Source organism: Sprattus sprattus, assembly GCF_963457725.1.
Source record: "Sprattus sprattus genome assembly, chromosome: 18".
NCBI classification, from domain to species: Eukaryota; Metazoa; Chordata; class Actinopteri; order Clupeiformes; family Clupeidae; genus Sprattus; species Sprattus sprattus.
The window spans coordinates 16,038,126-16,056,455 of NC_137916.1; the positions used below are offsets into that span (position 1 = coordinate 16,038,126).

General features: G+C 42.9%; 3 protein-coding genes across 5 annotated transcripts in view; 1 reads left to right on the forward strand and 2 right to left on the reverse strand.

The window, feature by feature from the left end:
- ift122 (intraflagellar transport 122 homolog (Chlamydomonas)) overlaps window positions 1–11,102 on the reverse strand; it is a 31,974-nt gene extending 20,872 nt beyond the window's left edge. For 2 of the 3 annotated variants that reach the window (XM_080855746.1, XM_080855745.1), the window contains exons 1-14: window positions 11,002–11,102; window positions 10,316–10,382; window positions 10,121–10,205; window positions 9,923–10,001; window positions 9,467–9,543; window positions 7,846–7,912; window positions 7,008–7,154; window positions 4,996–5,071; window positions 3,725–3,916; window positions 2,874–3,012; window positions 2,584–2,786; window positions 1,388–1,525; window positions 750–914; window positions 36–233 (exon numbers count right to left, since the gene is read on the reverse strand). In XM_080855746.1, coding sequence (XP_080711872.1) covers window positions 36–233; window positions 750–914; window positions 1,388–1,525; window positions 2,584–2,786; window positions 2,874–3,012; window positions 3,725–3,916; window positions 4,996–5,071; window positions 7,008–7,154; window positions 7,846–7,912; window positions 9,467–9,543; window positions 9,923–10,001; window positions 10,121–10,205; window positions 10,316–10,382; window positions 11,002–11,060 — 1,692 coding nt within the window. In that variant the 5' untranslated portion in view covers window positions 11,061–11,102. Of the gene's footprint in view, window positions 1–35; window positions 234–749; window positions 915–1,387; window positions 1,526–2,583; window positions 2,787–2,873; window positions 3,013–3,724; window positions 3,917–4,995; window positions 5,094–6,954; window positions 7,155–7,845; window positions 7,913–9,466; window positions 9,544–9,922; window positions 10,002–10,120; window positions 10,206–10,315; window positions 10,383–11,001 lie in introns of all 3 variants that reach the window. The other variant, XM_080855744.1, reaches the window with a different exon arrangement.
- A 157-nt stretch (window positions 11,103–11,259) lies between these two features.
- On the forward strand, window positions 11,260–14,351 carry mbd4 (methyl-CpG binding domain protein 4). The gene is made up of 7 exons (XM_080857195.1): window positions 11,260–11,679; window positions 11,875–12,479; window positions 12,623–12,688; window positions 12,862–12,993; window positions 13,197–13,346; window positions 13,711–13,814; window positions 13,911–14,351. Exons 1-7 carry the CDS (start codon window positions 11,501–11,503, stop codon window positions 13,983–13,985), a joined length of 1,311 nt encoding a protein of 436 aa, XP_080713321.1. The 5' UTR covers window positions 11,260–11,500; the 3' UTR covers window positions 13,986–14,351.
- Window positions 14,352–17,324: 2,973 nt separating this feature from the next.
- LOC308378809 (dedicator of cytokinesis protein 3-like) overlaps window positions 17,325–18,330 on the reverse strand; it is a gene marked incomplete at both ends in the record, with an annotated part of 35,565 nt that continues 34,559 nt past the window's right edge. The window contains 2 exons of the mRNA XM_080855807.1: window positions 17,325–17,906; window positions 18,013–18,095. Of these exons, the coding sequence (XP_080711933.1) occupies window positions 17,325–17,906; window positions 18,013–18,095 (665 nt within the window). The remainder of the gene's footprint in view (window positions 17,907–18,012; window positions 18,096–18,330) is intronic.

Genomic DNA, 18,330 nt, shown 5'->3' on the forward strand with positions numbered 1-18,330 from the left:
CACACACACACACACACACACACACACACACACACCTGGGGTACTTCCACAGCTGCCATGGAGTAGACGTGCAAGCAGAAGATCTTGGAGCCGTTGTAGCCAACCACAAAGCCCTGCAGCTTCTGCTGGTGCACAGGGAAGTTACTGGCCTTGATGTTGAGGTAGCCGTTCCCCGAGAAACACAGCATGTCCTCACACTGGGTGTTCCAGGCCACGCTGTTTGCATTGGGCTCCTGTCCATGGGACAGAACAAGAGAGAGAACAGAGAGAGAAAGACAGAGAGAATAAGTGTGAAAGAGTCAGACATGTCCCATGATCCATCAACTCCTCAACATGGAGTAGAGCATAGCTGCCAACCCTGAATGTGATCTCTGATGAGTCTAAACCAATTACCAAAGGTAGCAGGCCTACAGACAGAAAACAACATCCCTAGTGCAATGACCAAACATGAATATGTGACAGCATCCAGCTGCATGGAGGATCCCGAGGGACCCTACCCTCATAGATAATTCAGACACCAGCTGATTAATGAAGCAAAATCATGTTTACAATGAACGGCTGTTTCTTGGTTTCAGCAAGTTATTTCTTCAAAGTGAAGGGGGAAAAAATACGTACCTTTCAGTGGCAATACTTCCAGGAACTGAAATCATACCTTAATCCCACACACACAACACACACACACAGTTTCCCTGTTTCCAGCACCCAAAATTATCGGACTTACGCCCACGCCCCGTGTGTAAGGCCCTGACCTGGAAGAGCAGCTCTTTGGTGTTGATGTCATAGACCAGGCAGGTGTTGTGCTCGTCCACCACGGCCAGCCTGCTGCGCGAGGCGCTCATGTCCAGGCACCGCACAGACGTATTCTGCTTCAGCAGCGTTATGGCAAACGGGTTGTCCACAAAGATCTTCAAAATCTGCACACACACACACACACACACACACACACACACACACACACACACACACACACAAAAACACACACAGACACACACCCACCAGCTTTAGCTCCAACTCTGTAAGAGGACTGTAAGACAATTTACTGACTGCTCTCTCCCGGTTTCCACACACCTCAGCAACTAATTTAGCCTGGTTGTGCATCTGGTACGGCGTGTGTCTGTGTTAGATATGTATTTCTGATGTGTACCCATGTACCAGTGTACCAATAATGAAAATGATCATTAGCATATTAATACAATTATGCTGATGGGAAATTATGAATTCATTCAAGATGCTGTGTGACTGTAGATGAGTGATACTGTAAGCATTTGCTTTGTGACTGTAAATCAGTGTATATTGTATGAAGATGCTGTTCAATGATCTATGATGCAGCGAGAAAAAGGTGTAGAGTGTGAAGTTAACATTCACATCAACAGAGTGTGGGACTCACAGAACCATTCTTCAGACCCACTAGAAGCCCCTCCCTCCCTGGCGGGCCGCCAATCACTTTGATGTAGCGAATCAGAGACTCCATCAACCACTCTCTTTCTTTCACATTGGTGAAGGAGAGACACTGAAGCCTCTTCTCCTAAATTGACACCAAGATAACAACAAATAACACCCATTAGCCTGCACACATCACATTCTTGACAAACACATACAGACCTGATTGGAGCTGACAAGAGGGTGAGGCGCAGTTCAGCACTAATAAGAGGAAAAGGTGATTGGTGGTCAGACGCTAGATTCTGCTCACAGTCATGATTGTGTGACCACAAGGCATTCAGCAGGCAACGACCACACAAAACCCCTTTAGCTAAATCCTCTTACATTACAACACACATACACACACATGCATGCACACAGACGCAGAGACCTACAAACACAAACACACACACACACACAAACACACACATGAACTTACGCACACACAAACACACACGTACAGACCAACAAACACACACACACGCACGTTTGCATATGCGCACGCACACACACACGCAGACACACACACACACACACACAAACACACACAAAACCCCAACATGGTGTGAGCTGATGGGAAACAGGCAGGGCAGACCTTAGCTTGTGGAGGAAACACAAAACATCTGCCATACAGGAAAAAGATTTATAGAGAGCTCAGCATAGTGTTAAACATGCTTTAAGGAAATCCATATTTACACAAATGCACACATCATCTAAAGCGGTCTATCAGAAAAACCGCATACCGCGTGCACATACCGTGTGATGTGAAAATCTAGACTATGGCCTGGTAAGCTTTCCATAATATTCTTTGGCATTAGTTGTGATTTGCATGGATAGTTATTAAGGTTTCTTGTCCATAGAGAGCCAAATACAAAGGATAAAGCTGAAAGACAGTATAATAAATGTCTTTTGAGTAGATCCTGCACCAGCCTCAAGAAACTTGACACACACCTTTAGCTCCACTTAAGCTACTTTCCAAAAAAACACACTTCAACAACAACAACCCAAAAACTCCGCTAAAGGAAGGCAATAACTCCAGCCCACAAAATCATAATGACCATCCGAGAGGGCTGGATAAGGGGCAAACTACACCTCCTCTCTCTCCACAACTGAAATTCCCAGACAGGCCCAGCAGAGGGCGCTGTGTATGGACAGAAGTCTGACCTGGCAGAGGATGATGTGGCGGGAGCACACCACCAGCAGGTTGCACTCAAAGCGGCGACTGATCTTCTCCTTAACGCGGTAGTGCATGTCCGACGAGTCGTCAGTGTAACACTCATAGATGAGGATCTTCTCCGGCAGCTGGATGGCCAGGCGGTTCCTGTATATGGCGATTTTCTTCACCAGCTCTCTACATTTTATCCTCACTGGGAGAAAGAGAGTGAGATGTGATGCCCATGGTCAGGCCTTAAGAGTAGAGTGAGGGTACGGTGGCCTGGTGAGTCAGTCTCTACCTTTCTGCTCAGTGATGAGGTGTTGAACAATGACGTCAGTCATGCTGTCTCTGAAGGCGTAGCGATCCTTGTACAGGCCGTGGACTGTGCTAAAGATCAGCTGGAAGAAGGCGATGGTGCCATCCTGACAGCCCACCACCTGCACGCACAAAAAGCAGCCACAGACATTTGCAACATAAAACAGTAATAGTTAGTCACCCAATACAACCATCAAAGCACTTAAAAAGCACCCGCAATCCCCTGCTTTCCTCTATCCCCAACCCCTTTTAAAGGATGGTTCATCAAAAACTGAAATTCATTATCTCTAGACCATCTCAAGCTGACACTCAGTTATAGCACGCTGTTCTCAACAGACTGACTGTCAGACTCAAGGAGGCAAACTCTCACTTCGCCGGCAGCTCTGTCAGCACCAAGCATCTCTCATTTCACATGCTCTCCCGTCTCAACGTCCCCCTCTGCCTTCCCTTCACAGCTTGCCACCCCATATTCAACACTGATTTTGCAACAGTGTAAAAAATCTCACCCAGACATCCTTCCCCCCCTAAATCACCCGATGAATCCCTGACATGTCCGTTTCTATAAATAGGACCCTGTGCATCTGGAGCCCTCATTGCTTCTGAACGCGTTCGTGGATCAGACAAGAGGTGTAAATAATGTGACAACTGAGGTGTGAGACCCCTTTAAGAAAGCAGCCTTGAGGTACAAACACAAAGGCAGGCATATGCATGTGGGCCTCTGTGAACAAATAATCAATTCCAATCTGTTGTTTTTTTTAGTTTCAAACACCCCCGAGCCAGACTGCCAGCCCACCCTGGGTAAGTACTGCCAGCCCACCCTGGGCAGGTACGCACCACATAGTTGGAGTCCGGCTTGACTCGGCAGGTCCACACCCAGGAGTTCTGCTCGCTGATGGGCCCCAGACGCACACCATCTTTGGTGTAGAGAGATGCCTGCTTGTCCGAGCCCCCCATCACTATGTACTCGCCCTTGGAAAAGTAGCTGACGCAGCAGGGGTCATAGTTCAGCAGCCGGTCCTTTCCAATCTGGGGAGAGAGAGAGAGAGAGAGAGAGAGAGAGCAGACAGAAGGGAGAGCTGACTGAGAAAACTTTGGGAAGAGCCCCAGCACCAGGCCCTCAGCCCAGGGCCCAGTACAGCAGGAAGGGGGAACAGAGGACACGGCAGTTAGGACACGTGCTTGGAAGCTGAGGCCAAAGGCAGTAAAACAGAGAGAGAGCGGCGAGGGGAGGACACAATGCTCTAGGTCCTGTCTGAAGACAAGCCCTCCTCAGATCAAAGCCATAAAGCATCCATTTAACTGTCCCAGGGGTGCCTAACCTGAAGACAGAAAGGTGAAAAAATAAGAGAGGTGATCATTCCTCTAAATGGGCTCCATTGTGCAGATACTCGAGGTCTGTTTGCACAAGTCTTATGTCGGAGCTGGCCACTGGTGCATCTGTTTCTCCTCAGCGTAACACAGCTATGGCTGACAGTACCCCCACCCCGAAATAAAACCACTTCGGACAACAATCCTTCTTTTCCCTTTTTTTTCCACAGACACTATTCATAGAGCGCTAATGAAAACCGTCTGGAGTGAGAGGATAGGCAGAGGGGTGGGGGGCTGGGACAGCGCAGAGGACCTAGGCTTTCTATGGAATCCTAATGAGCTGCATATTTACCCATGTAATTACTACATCTCCCATGAATCCCTGGGGGGAAAGCTCAACACGAGTTCCTCGCCACAAGTAAGTCTAACCAGCAGGGACTTCTGAAATGTCTGACGTGGCTTCACAGACCCTGCTACCTCTACTCCCTTTTTTCTCCTTCTCTTTCCTTAATGATGTATTTGTGTTTTTCACTGTTGCTATGACGACAATATGGGTCAATGATGATCAGGGTGAAGGCAAGACAAGAATTCCATGCTCAGCATTCATCTGGAAGTTGAACCTGCAATCTCCATCTCTTAAAGGAAGCCCATTAATCAACAGCTTAGAGTTTCCATTTGATCATAATTCAGGCTTTAAATGTTCAACATCAGGCAATATCAGCATTGAGAAGAACAATTATCTTCAATTATTTCCACTAATGAACAGTCACGAAAATGTGGGTGTAGAAAAAACAGACCTGCTTGCCACTGAGTTGGTAGAAGGACAGTCTCTGTCCCCAGTCTGCCACCGCCAAAATATCATTGTGTTCATCCCTAACACAATCAGATAAAGAAACTGGTTTATCATTCCATCATCATTCCATATATTGAAAACTGTCAATGTTTGACAATATAATTGAGCAGACACAGACACACAAAACATTCATTACAACATGCTTATGTTACATAGTTTATTTGGCCTGCAATAACATCAAGATTGCTTTCTGGGAATGAGATCAGCTCAGACCGTTTACTTTCTGCCATAGCTGGCTAAATGATATAGCACTTTTCTCTATAGCCCCAGATAACGAGAAATCTAAATCAGGTCTATGTACAGCATGCTAAACTACAGCAGCGGCTTGGGAATCCCATCTGTGTGAAAAATGATTAAAACTTCACAATCTATTCAAGCATATTAGGCATGTTAGGCAAGTTTTCCCTCAAGGCATTCTCAAGTAAAGGGCGAGGTTAAAAAACATTAATTCAGAGATATCAAAGTATATTTAGATGCATTTTCCTCAGATTCTGACCCTTCTCTGGGGAGGAATTCTGGTTCATGATTGCCCAAGGCTATGCATCTGGAGAAATAAAACGAATGATATGGTTCTCCAAAATACAAAGAGGGTGAGAAGATGTCCACCCAGTCAGTATAAAGATGGTCTTGTCATCATGGTTAAGCAAGAAGTTCAGGGGGCAAATACAGAAGGAAGGGGGTGTATCTTGTTTGGCTTTTGAATTTCAAACCAGCCAACTTCTACAAATATTGCTGACTCCAACATGATGATTGCTTTATTCTGTTTAATCTTTCACGCAGCATGTTGTGACTGTGGGCAATATGAGTGCCAATGAAGTCAGTCAGCACTGTTCTTTTTCTTTTCTGAAAAAATATTCAATTCTCATACAACATCTTGGATAGATGTCCATTACTTACAACAGTATATACTAAAGCCCTACTATTAAAATAAACTATTTACTTATCTTACTATTTATATATTCAGGTAAATTATGACTTATTATGACTATTGATTGATGATTCTTGCTATAAACAAAATCAAACGCTGGACATGTATTTAATTCTAAAGAAACAATTTAACCCAACAAACTGAAACTACAAATTGTATACCTAAAATTAAATTAAAATGTGAAACAGGTGTCCATTGACAGGATGCTGGGGAGCTCATGGCTAAGTACCTGAGTTGCCCACAGCTCTCCACCTCTGGCAGCAGCAGATCCTCATCTGCCTCCGGCCCTGCTCTTTCTGCCTGGCCCTCCTCTGTCATATTGCCTGCCTCCCTGCAGCTCTCTGGCCTGTCCAACCTCCTGCTGTCTCCCCTGTCCTCCAGTAGGAGACCCAGGGCCTCCAGCTCTTCCTCTGACAGGCAGCTCCCTTCCTCTACAGCCTCGTGGTCCACCTCGTCCCACTTGGTGAAGGCAGTCCACTTTTTCCAGTCACTGCCAGGGGATCCAGCTTACAACTATTGCCTGCACTCTGGCTCCATATCAACATCACTCAATCATCACTTTCATTTCCTATAGCTTAACTTCACTTACCCACGCCTGTGCATGTTTTTTTACATTATATCATGTCTGCGGCTAAGGGATCTATCTGCGATGTAACAGCCCCCCCTATTGGCCATTAGTACTAAATGTCACCAGTAAGTGCCTGTGTTGTCTCTGGCATTTCCTGAAGCCTGCCCCCGCCATTCCCATGATCTGTGCATGTTATCTCCTCTCCTTGACTCTCTCCTTCATACACTATTGACCTGGCTTTTCACCAAGCTGTGGCTCTTACGTTCCTACCGACATGACAAGACTATTTCAGATATGTGATAACATGAGCACTCAGTCTACTTACGTTTGTGAGGGCTTGTGTGTATGTGTGTGTGTGTGTGTGTGTGTGTTTACACTACATGAGTGATAGAAATGGATAGGGTTACGGTGACCATAGCACAGAAGAGTGCTGTGTGTGTTAGATCTAGTGATGTCATACTTTGAGGGGTTCCAGGCTATGGACCAGATGGGAGAGGAAGATCCGCCTGGCCTCTCAATCTTCACTTTCTCCTCCCCGTTCTTGTTGCGGATGCTCACAACCCCGTTCATCATGCCCAGAGCCAGGTATTGTCCATCATTCGTCCAGCTGCACCATGCACACACACACACACACACACACACACACACACACACACACACACACACACACACACACACACACACACACACACACACACAAACACACACACACACAAACAAAACAATTCTAAGTGAACATTCTGCTAACATTTATCACACCCAGCAATTTGGAGGAACTTTTCTCTGTCAAACCCCAAAGTAAGTATTTGATTCTCTATGTTGGTGGAAATATTAGGTATGAGGTATAATGGGTAATACAAAAAATAAAAAAAACCTTAATAAGAGACACTTTACACTAGACCAGAACAGATACCGGTATGTAAATCTCATTCGTTCAATTGCATATTTATGAAGCTCATACACTTAACCCTGGTCTAGTCTGACAAAATAGAGCTTCAGCATTTTGTGTCGAGAGAACAAAGTCTGAAGACAAATATTGATATTGAATCATGGCAAAAAACAATGCAAATAAGACTGCCCCCCCCCCCCCTTGAAGGCTCACAAAAAAGATCTCTCACATTTATTACCCAACAACGTATGTATAGTTGGTATAGTGTGGAATGTTTCAAATGCACAAAACATATGTCAAAAACAATATGTCTCCAGACATATATTGTAATATACTATGGACTAGTCACACTAATGCTCTTAGAGGAATCAATCAGACACACTGTTCCAGGCACATCATGACAACATACCCACAGCATGTGATTTTGCTGCTGACTTTGTGCTTGGACACCGACTTTTGCTCTGGGGACCACAGACCTACCGAAAACAAAACAAATTTACAAAGAATTCCGGAGAAAAAGATCATGCCCAGATTATACATAAGGATGGTTTTACACATGTTTGCAAACTTCAAATTACAGTTTTTTACAATCGGACACACACTAAAATCAAAAGTGTAACACAATTATCAAAACCTTCACTCAAGGAGCAAAACAACGGCTCAGATCTGCACAACTATAAGCACATTTAAACATCACACTTTTTGCGAAACCATACACACAAGTGATTTGCAAAGCACTAAACACACTTTTATGCTTTAGACACAGACGTATATCAAGAGGTCACTTCCTTGCAATTCCAAAACACTCTGTCAAGTTACCACACCTACGAGCCGGTCAAATAAACACAGCCATCAAGTGCCCAAGCACATGATTGCTTAATTGTAGACACAACAAACAGGTTTAAGCACTATAGAAATGCAGCAGATGAGTAACTGTAATCTGTCTTCAACCAAAATGGAAGGAGTCAAAAGAAGAAGAGTGAGGGTGAGAGGGGGAATCCACAGAGGAGGAGAAGGAGGAAGAGGCCGAGGCCATGCCATGAGGCTGAGGTCAAGGTGGAAGTAGAGGAAGAGGAAGACCTGTAGCAGGAGGAAAATGTGCTCAAAGAAGAAGACCAAATGTATCAAATACAGTAAACTTGAAAGGAGGACAGGCCCATATTCACGCAAGAACAAGATATAGAGATCATAAACATGCTTTTGGCAAATACGTAATGCTATCAGGCTCAGAGAAATTCAAGCAAACATTATCGGTGACCATGCCATTTTCAATACAGTAATATCCATCAGGTCTCTCAGTCAACACTGGCGACACTGACAAATCTGTACATTTTACTGTAAATGGAATTATAACCTGTATTGGAAACATCTTTTCACCTTTGTCTGATATTTGCTGAGCTTACAGTGTTATGCACACTACTGAAGTAGCATGAAAACTGGGACATGTTTTGTTGTGATTCTCCATGTTGACATGTTGACTGATTTGGGTATATGGAGAGAATTACGTAAATAATATTTTTATCAGCATTGGTCTTGGGTAGTGTTTTTACTGTATTGTGTATTTTCACTTTCTCTGTGTACTTCACTTACACTACTCTAATCACTGAAAAGTAGTATTGCTAAAAGTGTTTTAGGTTTATAACAGAAGTGTGTAAGTGGTACAAACAGAATTCAGTATATGCAATGTGTGTGTTTCATATGGTAACAAAATATGGTTTTGTTAAATGAGTGTATAGATTTTACAAGAGTGTTTCATTTTGCAATGGATCTGATGTTTTTGCTCATTGGGTGTGTGGTTGTGCTTATTGTGTGAGGCGATTGAAAAGCAAAACAAAGCAGTAAAAATTGTGTGTATTCGATCGTAAAAAACTGTAACTGTAATACTCAAATTTATTTTCTCAGATTTCAGACATAATTAAAAAAAACATTCAGGGCAAATAAAGCCAATTTCTGGATATTACTGGTCTGTTTAGCAAGAACCATGGTTAAGCTCCTGCCAGGGAGAGAAGCCCTTTGAGGAAACTGCTCACCAAAATCTCCTGAGGAACAGGAGGCCAACTGATGAGTGACAGGGTTGTACGCCACACACTGAATGGAGTCATTATGTCTGAGAGACAAAAAGTTATACACAGGCAGAGCAAAATCAATTAAAGTTCATGACTCAAGTTCAATGATGATTCCACACCTGTTACACTTTCCTTCAATCTAAACAGTTCAAGAATATACTGAGACTTGAGTCTATCATTCATTGGTATTTGCTTTAAAGGGGTGAAATGGCTAAAAGTACTAAGTAACAATAACAGACTAATATTAGTAATAAAATATAATAACCTACTTAAAGAATACATGCAAATTATAAACTGAATGCTATATAGTGAAAGCAAAAAACTACTACAATGGCACATGAACATCACAGATTAAAAGAGAATTAAAGTATAACTAAGTGCTATACGGGGTGTAAACTTTCACAGGTGGAGCAGCCTTACGTATATTTAAGAATTCCCTCCAGTTTTGATGTCCAGATGATGATGCTCTTGTCAGCAGAGCCTGAAGCAAACCGCTTTCCTACATGAAAAACAAGTCATCAAGTCAGAACAAAAACAGGCTACAAGACGCGGAGGAAAGGGAGTACTAATTTAAATTCTGAAAGTGCAATCTTAAATGAATGTTTAGGTGATGCTCACCATCTTTAGCATAGGCAACACAGTAGACAGTGTCCTTGTGCCCTTTCAGAGGCTGTATCAAGGTACCATCAGAAGTGTCATATACCTGAATAAAGTGAAGTGTCGATGAGAACACGTCGAAGTTTATAAAACTGATAAATGTGACTATGAAAGTCGTGCCTCAATGAGCAATTTTGAATAATGAGCATCACTAACCAACACCCTGTTTCCTGCAGCAACAATTAGTTGAGTGCCATCCGGTTTGAAGGCTATATCATAGATACTGGAGGAGGGAGAGATGTATACAGAGATGTATATAGAACAGCAATCTATCTTAATGTGCACACTTTTCTAAAGGCGGTTTGTTACAATACAGCAGAAGACATTAACCTATATAAAACAACATAACATAGCATATGTGACATTATTTAAATTTCGTTCGGGTTTCTTAACAAGATACATTGAATTGGATGATAATATATATATATATATATATATATATATATATATATATATTTAAACAATTTCCCAATGTGTGTGCTGGCAAATTCAAGATGCCAGTAATTTAGCAGCTAACGTTTGGTAGCTAGCTCACATTGTTCATCACAGCCATTTGTAACCAGTAATGTATCTACAAAAGAAGACCTAACAATATCATTTAATTAGATACAGAATCAGATTTGGCCAATACCAAGTTTGTGTGTGGGTCAAAACATCTTGTTGGTTTTTCATCCATTAAATAAAGCATCCTGCTAAGTTAGCTTCCATATTGGCAAATCCTCTAATAGTTTACATAGTAACCGCCGTTGCTATCCACCTTCACATCAACTATAACGTTATCTAGCTAACTGTGGTTAACCACACGAAATTGTACGATTCCAGTAAAAGAGTAGTGTTCATACCATTGCTCGACCTTGTCGCGGTCGTGTACTTTATCTATCCATGTTGGAACCGCTCTCATAGTTTTTGTTTTAAAATCCTGGCTAGATTGAAAAATACTCGCCAGTAAAGATAAACTGTAGTGCTCCTGATACAGAGGTAACTATGCTAACTAGTTAGCTTGCAAAGTGGCTTGTTTACATGACAGCGAAGCGAGCATGCGCGCCAGCAGCCGCATCCCTAGCCCATGCGCATAGGAAGTGGAGCAGTAAGATTGTTGACTGTGAGTGTGACCCATGCAAGCAAGAACTTGTTCAACTTACATTTACTTTATTCTCCAGTGATGTTACCAACGTAAAAATCGCGAATGCCTGACATGCCCTAACATTTACGTCTGGAGTGAGATGCATGAGAAATGCAGAAGAAACACATTCTGAGGTCATAGTGTAGAAAGGCTCTGTCTTCTTCTGCTTTTGCTGCAGTAGGCTGTGCTTTACAATAGCTGAATGGAATTACAATCAAATGATTGTGACTGCAAGGGTGACCGCTTACGAAACCCTGAAATCAAACGCGAAGGAGCGTTTTATGCCTAAAGCTGAGGTAAAAAACCCTGATGTCATTCTACCACTGGGCTGGACCCGAGAAGTGAGACAGCGCAAATCAGGGAAAACTGCCGGGAAAACGGATGTCTATATCATTAGGTATGGGTATGTCTTGGTGCCATAGTCAGTTTGTCTTATATTCATGTTTTCACTGAAATCTGTATTACTCACAAATACATGTGGAGTGGGATGTGAGAGTCTGCACTCTAGCGTCTAAAATGTGAAATAGGCTAGCCTACTCTAAATAATGACTGTACTCATGTGTAGAATATTTTGGTTATTATGTTGCTGTAGTCCACAGGGGAAGCGCTTTAGGTCCAGGGCATCTTTGCACGAGTACCTGCTCTCGCAGGAGGACAGTGGATATCTCTCAGTGAGTGACTTTAATTTTGCGATATCTGTGACTGAGCGAAACCCAGCACCATCAGGGAGACAAAGGGGGACCCGTACTAGAAAACGGCAAAGTTGTGAACAACTCAATGGAGCCTCCCAATATTTCTTTTCTGAGCTGAACAGTTCAGCACCACAGACACAAGAGGTGTATGCGATGGAGAGTCACAGAGAAGAGGAGAACTGCACAGAAGTGGCAGAGAAGAGGCTCAAAGATAAAGGTAGGGATCCGTGTGATGATGACAACTTGGAAAAGACTGATGGTATCGAGACCTCAGTACCAAGCTTGAGTATTCAGTCTCCGTCTGAGATTGAAGGAGAGGAGGTAGGTGCAGATGAACAGGAGAGGAAGGGGTCAAGAGAAGAACAAAATGTTGAATCCCATGAGGAAAAAGAACAGAATATCAGCAAGGGACAAACTGATGAGCAGACTGAAGGGGTGGAGATGCTACAAGTCCTCTCACAGAGCGCTGGAGAATTAGAATGCCACTCACCTATCAGGAGCAGCAGTGAGCATTTCCTTTACACACCAATCATTTCAAAATAAAAACAAATTAACATAAATTGACTGAAACTAATCCAAATGCTGTTTTCAATATCACTTTCTTATCAGTGAGATGTTATGTGTGTTTCTCTGTTGTTTTCTGCTCAGAAGCCAGTCTGACTGGGGAGAAACGCAAGACAAGTCCTTACTTCAGTGCAAAGTCCATTAGGAATTGTAAGAGATCTTTTAGCTTAGTACATACTTTCACACACTTATATAGGACACTCATGACAATATTAGCTGTGGCATCAATTCTCACATAAATCATGGATGTAAAATGTGTGAGTGTGTAAATAAATGAAGCTAATAAAACAGAGGAAAAGACATGCCATTTCTGTTTCGTTAAGGCCCGAGCCCCAGGCGGAAAGGGTTCAGAAAGTGGACCCCTCCTCGTTCACCATTCAAACTCGTACAAGAAACCCTCTTCCATGACCCATGGAAACTTTTGGTGGCAACAATTTTCCTCAATAAGACTAGTGGTAAACTTAAATACATATAATAACATGTGCAATGTGTAATAATGAAATGTGTTTTAATGTAATTACATGCTGAAATGTTCTGTGGTGAGTTGCCCATTCTCTGTTACTGCATGCGTTGAATGCTGAATTCCATTGCCATGCATCCCAGTTTTGATCTCTGTATCATCATTGCCATTTTTGAAAAAGGCGTCCTGTGTGTGCAGGTAAGATGGCATTGCCAGTGCTGTGGCAGTTTTTTGACCGTTTCCCATCTGCAGAGGTAACACAGAGGAGTGACTGGAAAGTTCTGGCTGATCTGCTGCAGCCACTGGGCCTTAACACACTTCGAGCCAAAACCTTAATCCGGTTCTCTGGTGAGATTATGCATTTAGAACCTAATTTAAAATCAAATGTACTGAGATCAGTTATGTACTCAAAACATGAGAGCGATCAGTTGTCTTTTCAATGCTTCACAGATCTCAATGGAACACAGCATAATTCCAATTAGCTCTCTGTTGAGCACCAAACTATAACTCCAAACCTTAAAGCCAAAGGTCTGTTTTGATCTGCTGTACGTGTAAAATATGTGTTTCCTTCAGGATAGCTTGTGTGTTCTTAGATGCCTTTATTTTGACTTTCCCCATTCTGATTTTTGTGGTCATGCCATCAAATGACCTGAACTGGAATAGAGGCAGCTTCCCCACCTTGTGTTAATGTTCTAACTTGTCTCCTTCTCAGATGAGTACCTTTCCAAGCAGTGGAGGTATCCCATTGAGCTGCATGGAATTGGCAAGTACGGCAATGACTCGTACCGCATCTTTTGTGTGGAGGAGTGGAAAAAGGTGAGAGAAGCACATCTTAACACATGCATGCTTAACAAACCGCCATCTAGTGAGTAAAGGAAATATGTGATGGACTGAATAACCATGTTGTTGCAGGTGACTCCTGATGATCACAAGCTGAATGACTATCATGCATGGCTTTGGGAAAACCACACCGCCTTGGGACTCTGAAACGGCCCCCTTGTGCTTGCTGGTTTACATACAATCATGGCTATATTTGTTTTACCTTTACCATTCATTTTAGAATTAAAAAGTTTTAAAAACTAACATTGCAAAAATGAAATTACAAATGTGAATCATGGTGTAGTATGATTGATTTCTTGTCTCCTCATTTTGTATTATTTATAATTCCTTCCTAAACTGTGGAGGTTTGCTGAAGGGTGAAGGGTAATAGTGAATAAATCATTTTACATCCTGCAGAAGCTGTTCTTGCACGCAAGAAGCACAGTCAATATCTTCCTGCGGTCTTAGTGGTTAACCATCTATATATCACAAGCAGTTAGGGAACAAAAATATTAGTGAATGGATGACATTGAGTAGCACATTATGATAAAGTGTGCCACTGGAGAAAATAAAAGCAGTCACAACATAGACATAAAACAATAATGCACTATTTAATAGCATTTTTATTCAACATAATTGAGTTACAAGCAGGTTGTATAATTATAATTGTGAATGGACAATACATGTTTGCGTATGAATGGGTCTATTTAAAATTTTCTCTGAAGAAAACATATGAACGGCGCACCACATACACATATTTGAGTGTGCACAATTTGAAGATGAGGTCCACTGCCTTTTGTAAAAGTGATGTAGAAATTAAAACAATTTGTCACTTCAGCAAATAAAAGGAACCACCTTGTTAAAAATGTTTGTAACCAGATATGTGTGATTTCATTTGATAATAATGTTTTGAAGAGAGTCTGAAGGGGTTATTGTCTTTACACAAACACAATGCCAGGTGTAGGTCAATAAATGAAATCATAGGATTTTATAAATGTCAAAAATCCTTTACAACCCCAACTGGAATGTATTTTGTGGAATATACATGAGCCGTGATTGAGATTGTGCTAAAATGTTCAAAGATCTGCCAGGCTATTATGAGGCATCAGATATTGATAAAAAAGAGTTTTGAATAATGACTCAGAACAATGTTTATTCATGCAGACACAATATGTACAAGATAGCACATGTTCCAGTATATAAATTATTGAAGTTCTAATTATGTCAATTCTAATCATTTTGTCCATTTTAAACATTAATATTGACAGCATTTGGGAGTATTTACACAGAACAAAGACGGTATCATTTCTGAGGTCACTTGAAACATCCTCTTTCCTCTAACGTTTTGAGCTCTTGCCTTTCCCATAATGCACTCTGATTTATCAAACCTCTCTCAAAAAACTTTCGCTCCATACGTACACAAAGTTCAACCACTGAACACCTTTGCTGGTGTCCTAAAATACAAAAATAAGAGTCTCCTGAACACAGAATAATACTTCATGTAAAACAGCAAGGCGCACTAACATGGTTCAGTTTGAGGGAAGTCCCACCCCCCACCAACACCACCCTAACAGAAACCCTCGACACCAGTCCTCAAGTGAACCACATCAGTGTGTGAAGTGACATTATCCAGAACGCCAGTGGAAACTCAAAAGAAAATTCAGAGTGTATCCATCCAGTTTGTATTTCAGAATAGTCTCTCCTATGATTCTAATGCAAAGGGAAAACCAGAGCTTGGGTCGGGCAAGCATACAGTATTCACACAGCAATACTTCAACTACACTCTTCATCACACTGAGGACCAAACACTGATATCATTGACAGAAAGCATGGCGCTTCCAACAAGGCAGGAAAGAACATATGAAAACTTCTCATATCAATATGTGATGCGTGATCATTTGGATGGACCCATGTCTCTGTGGGAAATGCATCATCATCACCATGGGCAAATCCAAGCAGGCTGGCCCACGATGATGACATCATGATGATATGAGGTGTCAGCAGATGAGAATGTAGTTAAGGCCAGGAGGCATTTTGGTATTTTAGAGCTATGTGTGTGTGTGTGCGTGTGCATGTGTACATGTGTGAGTGAGTGAAGAACACCTGTGATTGATACTTTTCTATGTGCTCCACACATACACAGTCATGTGTTCACATGCACACGTACACACACACACACACATACACACACAGGAAAGTTTTCACATGGGACCCATGAGAGACTTCAGAAAATGCCAACAGTTTACATAGTTGTTGAGTCCAAGACTTGCAGAGGGAACAGATGCTTTAAGTGTAATATCCTCTTGGGGGATTGCATTTACCCCAAACATATCTAAACTAAGCAATGGAAAACACAGCCTATCATGCAGGATGTCACTATTTCAGTCCTGTCAAATCCATACAAAGTACTGGTCTTTTGACATCCACATACCCTGGGTATTGTGATATTGCTAATATATTAATCATGTTTTATGAGATACTCTTTGCCAGTGTTTGTGTATACATGGAATTAGTCTTTTAAAATGCAGTTTGTGGAAAAGTGAAAGTTTGTGCAAACATTTTGTGTATTTTCAATCTGGACATAACATCCAGGAAAAGGTGCTAATATGAATGAGGGAAACAGCACACTTCCAAAAGCAGAGCATGTGCTAGGAACTAGCATCATTACTAAATTTGTTTTGTGACTCCTGGGAAGATTGCAGATGAGTTACTGTCTATGAGGTTGTAACATGTTTAAGATCTCATTTAGGTGATGTGAGAGCAGTAGACTACAGCAACAGATCATGTGTGACCAACGCACCATCTGAGTATCCATAGCTTGTGACGGCTACTCATCTACACATTACACAGACCTCAGAACAGTTCCCCAAGCCCTCTTTTCACCCTCATTAATAAACACAGATTGTTCCATATCAACACTAAACCAGAAACAATTCCCTTCCCTTCATGTTGACTTGATATGTCATTTGAGGGGGTTGCCCTTTAATCATACTTGAAGCCCAACTCTTCCTAAAACTTTCATTCCAGCACACTAACCCCTAATCTTGCTGCTATCTAACCATACTGTCAACCCTGTGCTTGACCCTGATAATCAGTTGTGGTGGAAGGAAATGGGCAAAGTGAAGAGGCAGGCGTTATTTTGTGTTTCACTTTCACAAAACATTCAAGTGTAAAAACAAACAAGCATGCTAAAGGACTAGCTGTACGAAAAACTGTGTGCTCAAGGGCTATATCTCTACAGAGTGTGAGCTAGGGGCTTCATGATTATTACAGTCTTGTGAGGATTTATGGTGGAGACGCAGGAGATGAGAGCTATTCAATGAAAGCAGCTTCTCAGAGAATATTTATAAACCAACCCAGCCTCCAATCAGGCCTGCAACTCCTTCTGAGAAACTCACACTGACACCCTGAACACAGGGCAGGCTCTGCGCTCTACCAGGACCATCTCTGATTGCCATCCAACTGCAGGCCTCCATCACTGTGCTCCACAGCTCTGCCCTCCCCCCCTCAGCCAGTGCTCTCTTCCTGCTCCTCGCGGATGCGCTGCTCCCAGGCCGCTCGATGAAGCTCGCGCTGAGTGTGCGGAGGAGGAAAGATCCTGCGGGGCAGCGGCACAGGCTGGATGCCTCCGCTCCCACACTCCTCCTCACTCACTACCCCGGCCCCCCCCACCACACGCATGCAGGGCTTCGGGGGCGGCGTAGGGGCGCCAGACCGGCGTAAGAAGGTGGCGCTGGCGTGCGGCAGCTCCGGACACAAGGGCCGGGAGGCGCAGGAGGGGTCCTGCAGGCTGTCGGGCTCAGAACCGGCGTGGCTGTGGGGGTAGTGAGGGTGGTCCTGGGAAGGGCCGTAGTGCACGTGCAGGTAGGCAGCGGGCGGGGCAGGCTCTTCTGGGCTCCAGTAGTGAGTGGACGGGATGTGAGGGGCTTGGTCCAGTTGCTCAGGCCGGCTCGGCGGATCTGAGTGGCTGAAAATGCTCTCACTCAAGGAGGAGACCCCACTGCTGGCACTGCCTGACAGGGTGGAGTTACTGCCTCCCAGTACTGACAGTGGACTGGGCGGAGAGCCAGGGATGGGATGCAGAGGAGACTGAGAGACACAAGAGAGAGAGAGACAGAGAGAGAGAGAGAGTGAGTTGACTTGCTATGTCTTTCTGTAGATTTTTGTGATACAAGTCTGAACACATTCAGCCTACCTTTCTAATAGAGCGCATCGGTAGAGCTGGGGGAATATCGTTCATATGTTGTTGAAAAGCATCAAAGTGCATCAGGAAGTGACCTAAAAAAGACATGTTACATATTAAGACAGGAAATGGAACTCAAAATCATAATAAAGTTTCTTTAGACTGTGGATGCTAGTACAAACTTCTCAATAGAAGAAAAGTGTCTGGTTCCAACCAAGAGCGACCCAAATAATCAGAAACAATCAGGTCAACATATGGGTGAACCTCTGTGCTTTGCATCTTTTCTCTGACTGACGTGATTCTATCTCATCCAAGCATATGCAACAACAG

Bases quoted from the DNA above. Each gene is read 5' to 3' on its own strand.
- mbd4 (XM_080857195.1), top strand. From the start codon at position 11,501: ATGATTGTGACTGCAAGGGTGACCGCTTACGAAACCCTGAAATCAAAC. The intron at 12,994-13,196 runs GTAAACTTAAAT...CTGTGTGTGCAG, and splicing joins TTTCCTCAATAAGACTAGTG to GTAAGATGGCATTGCCAGTG. The intron at 13,347-13,710 runs GTGAGATTATGC...TCTCCTTCTCAG, and splicing joins AACCTTAATCCGGTTCTCTG to ATGAGTACCTTTCCAAGCAG.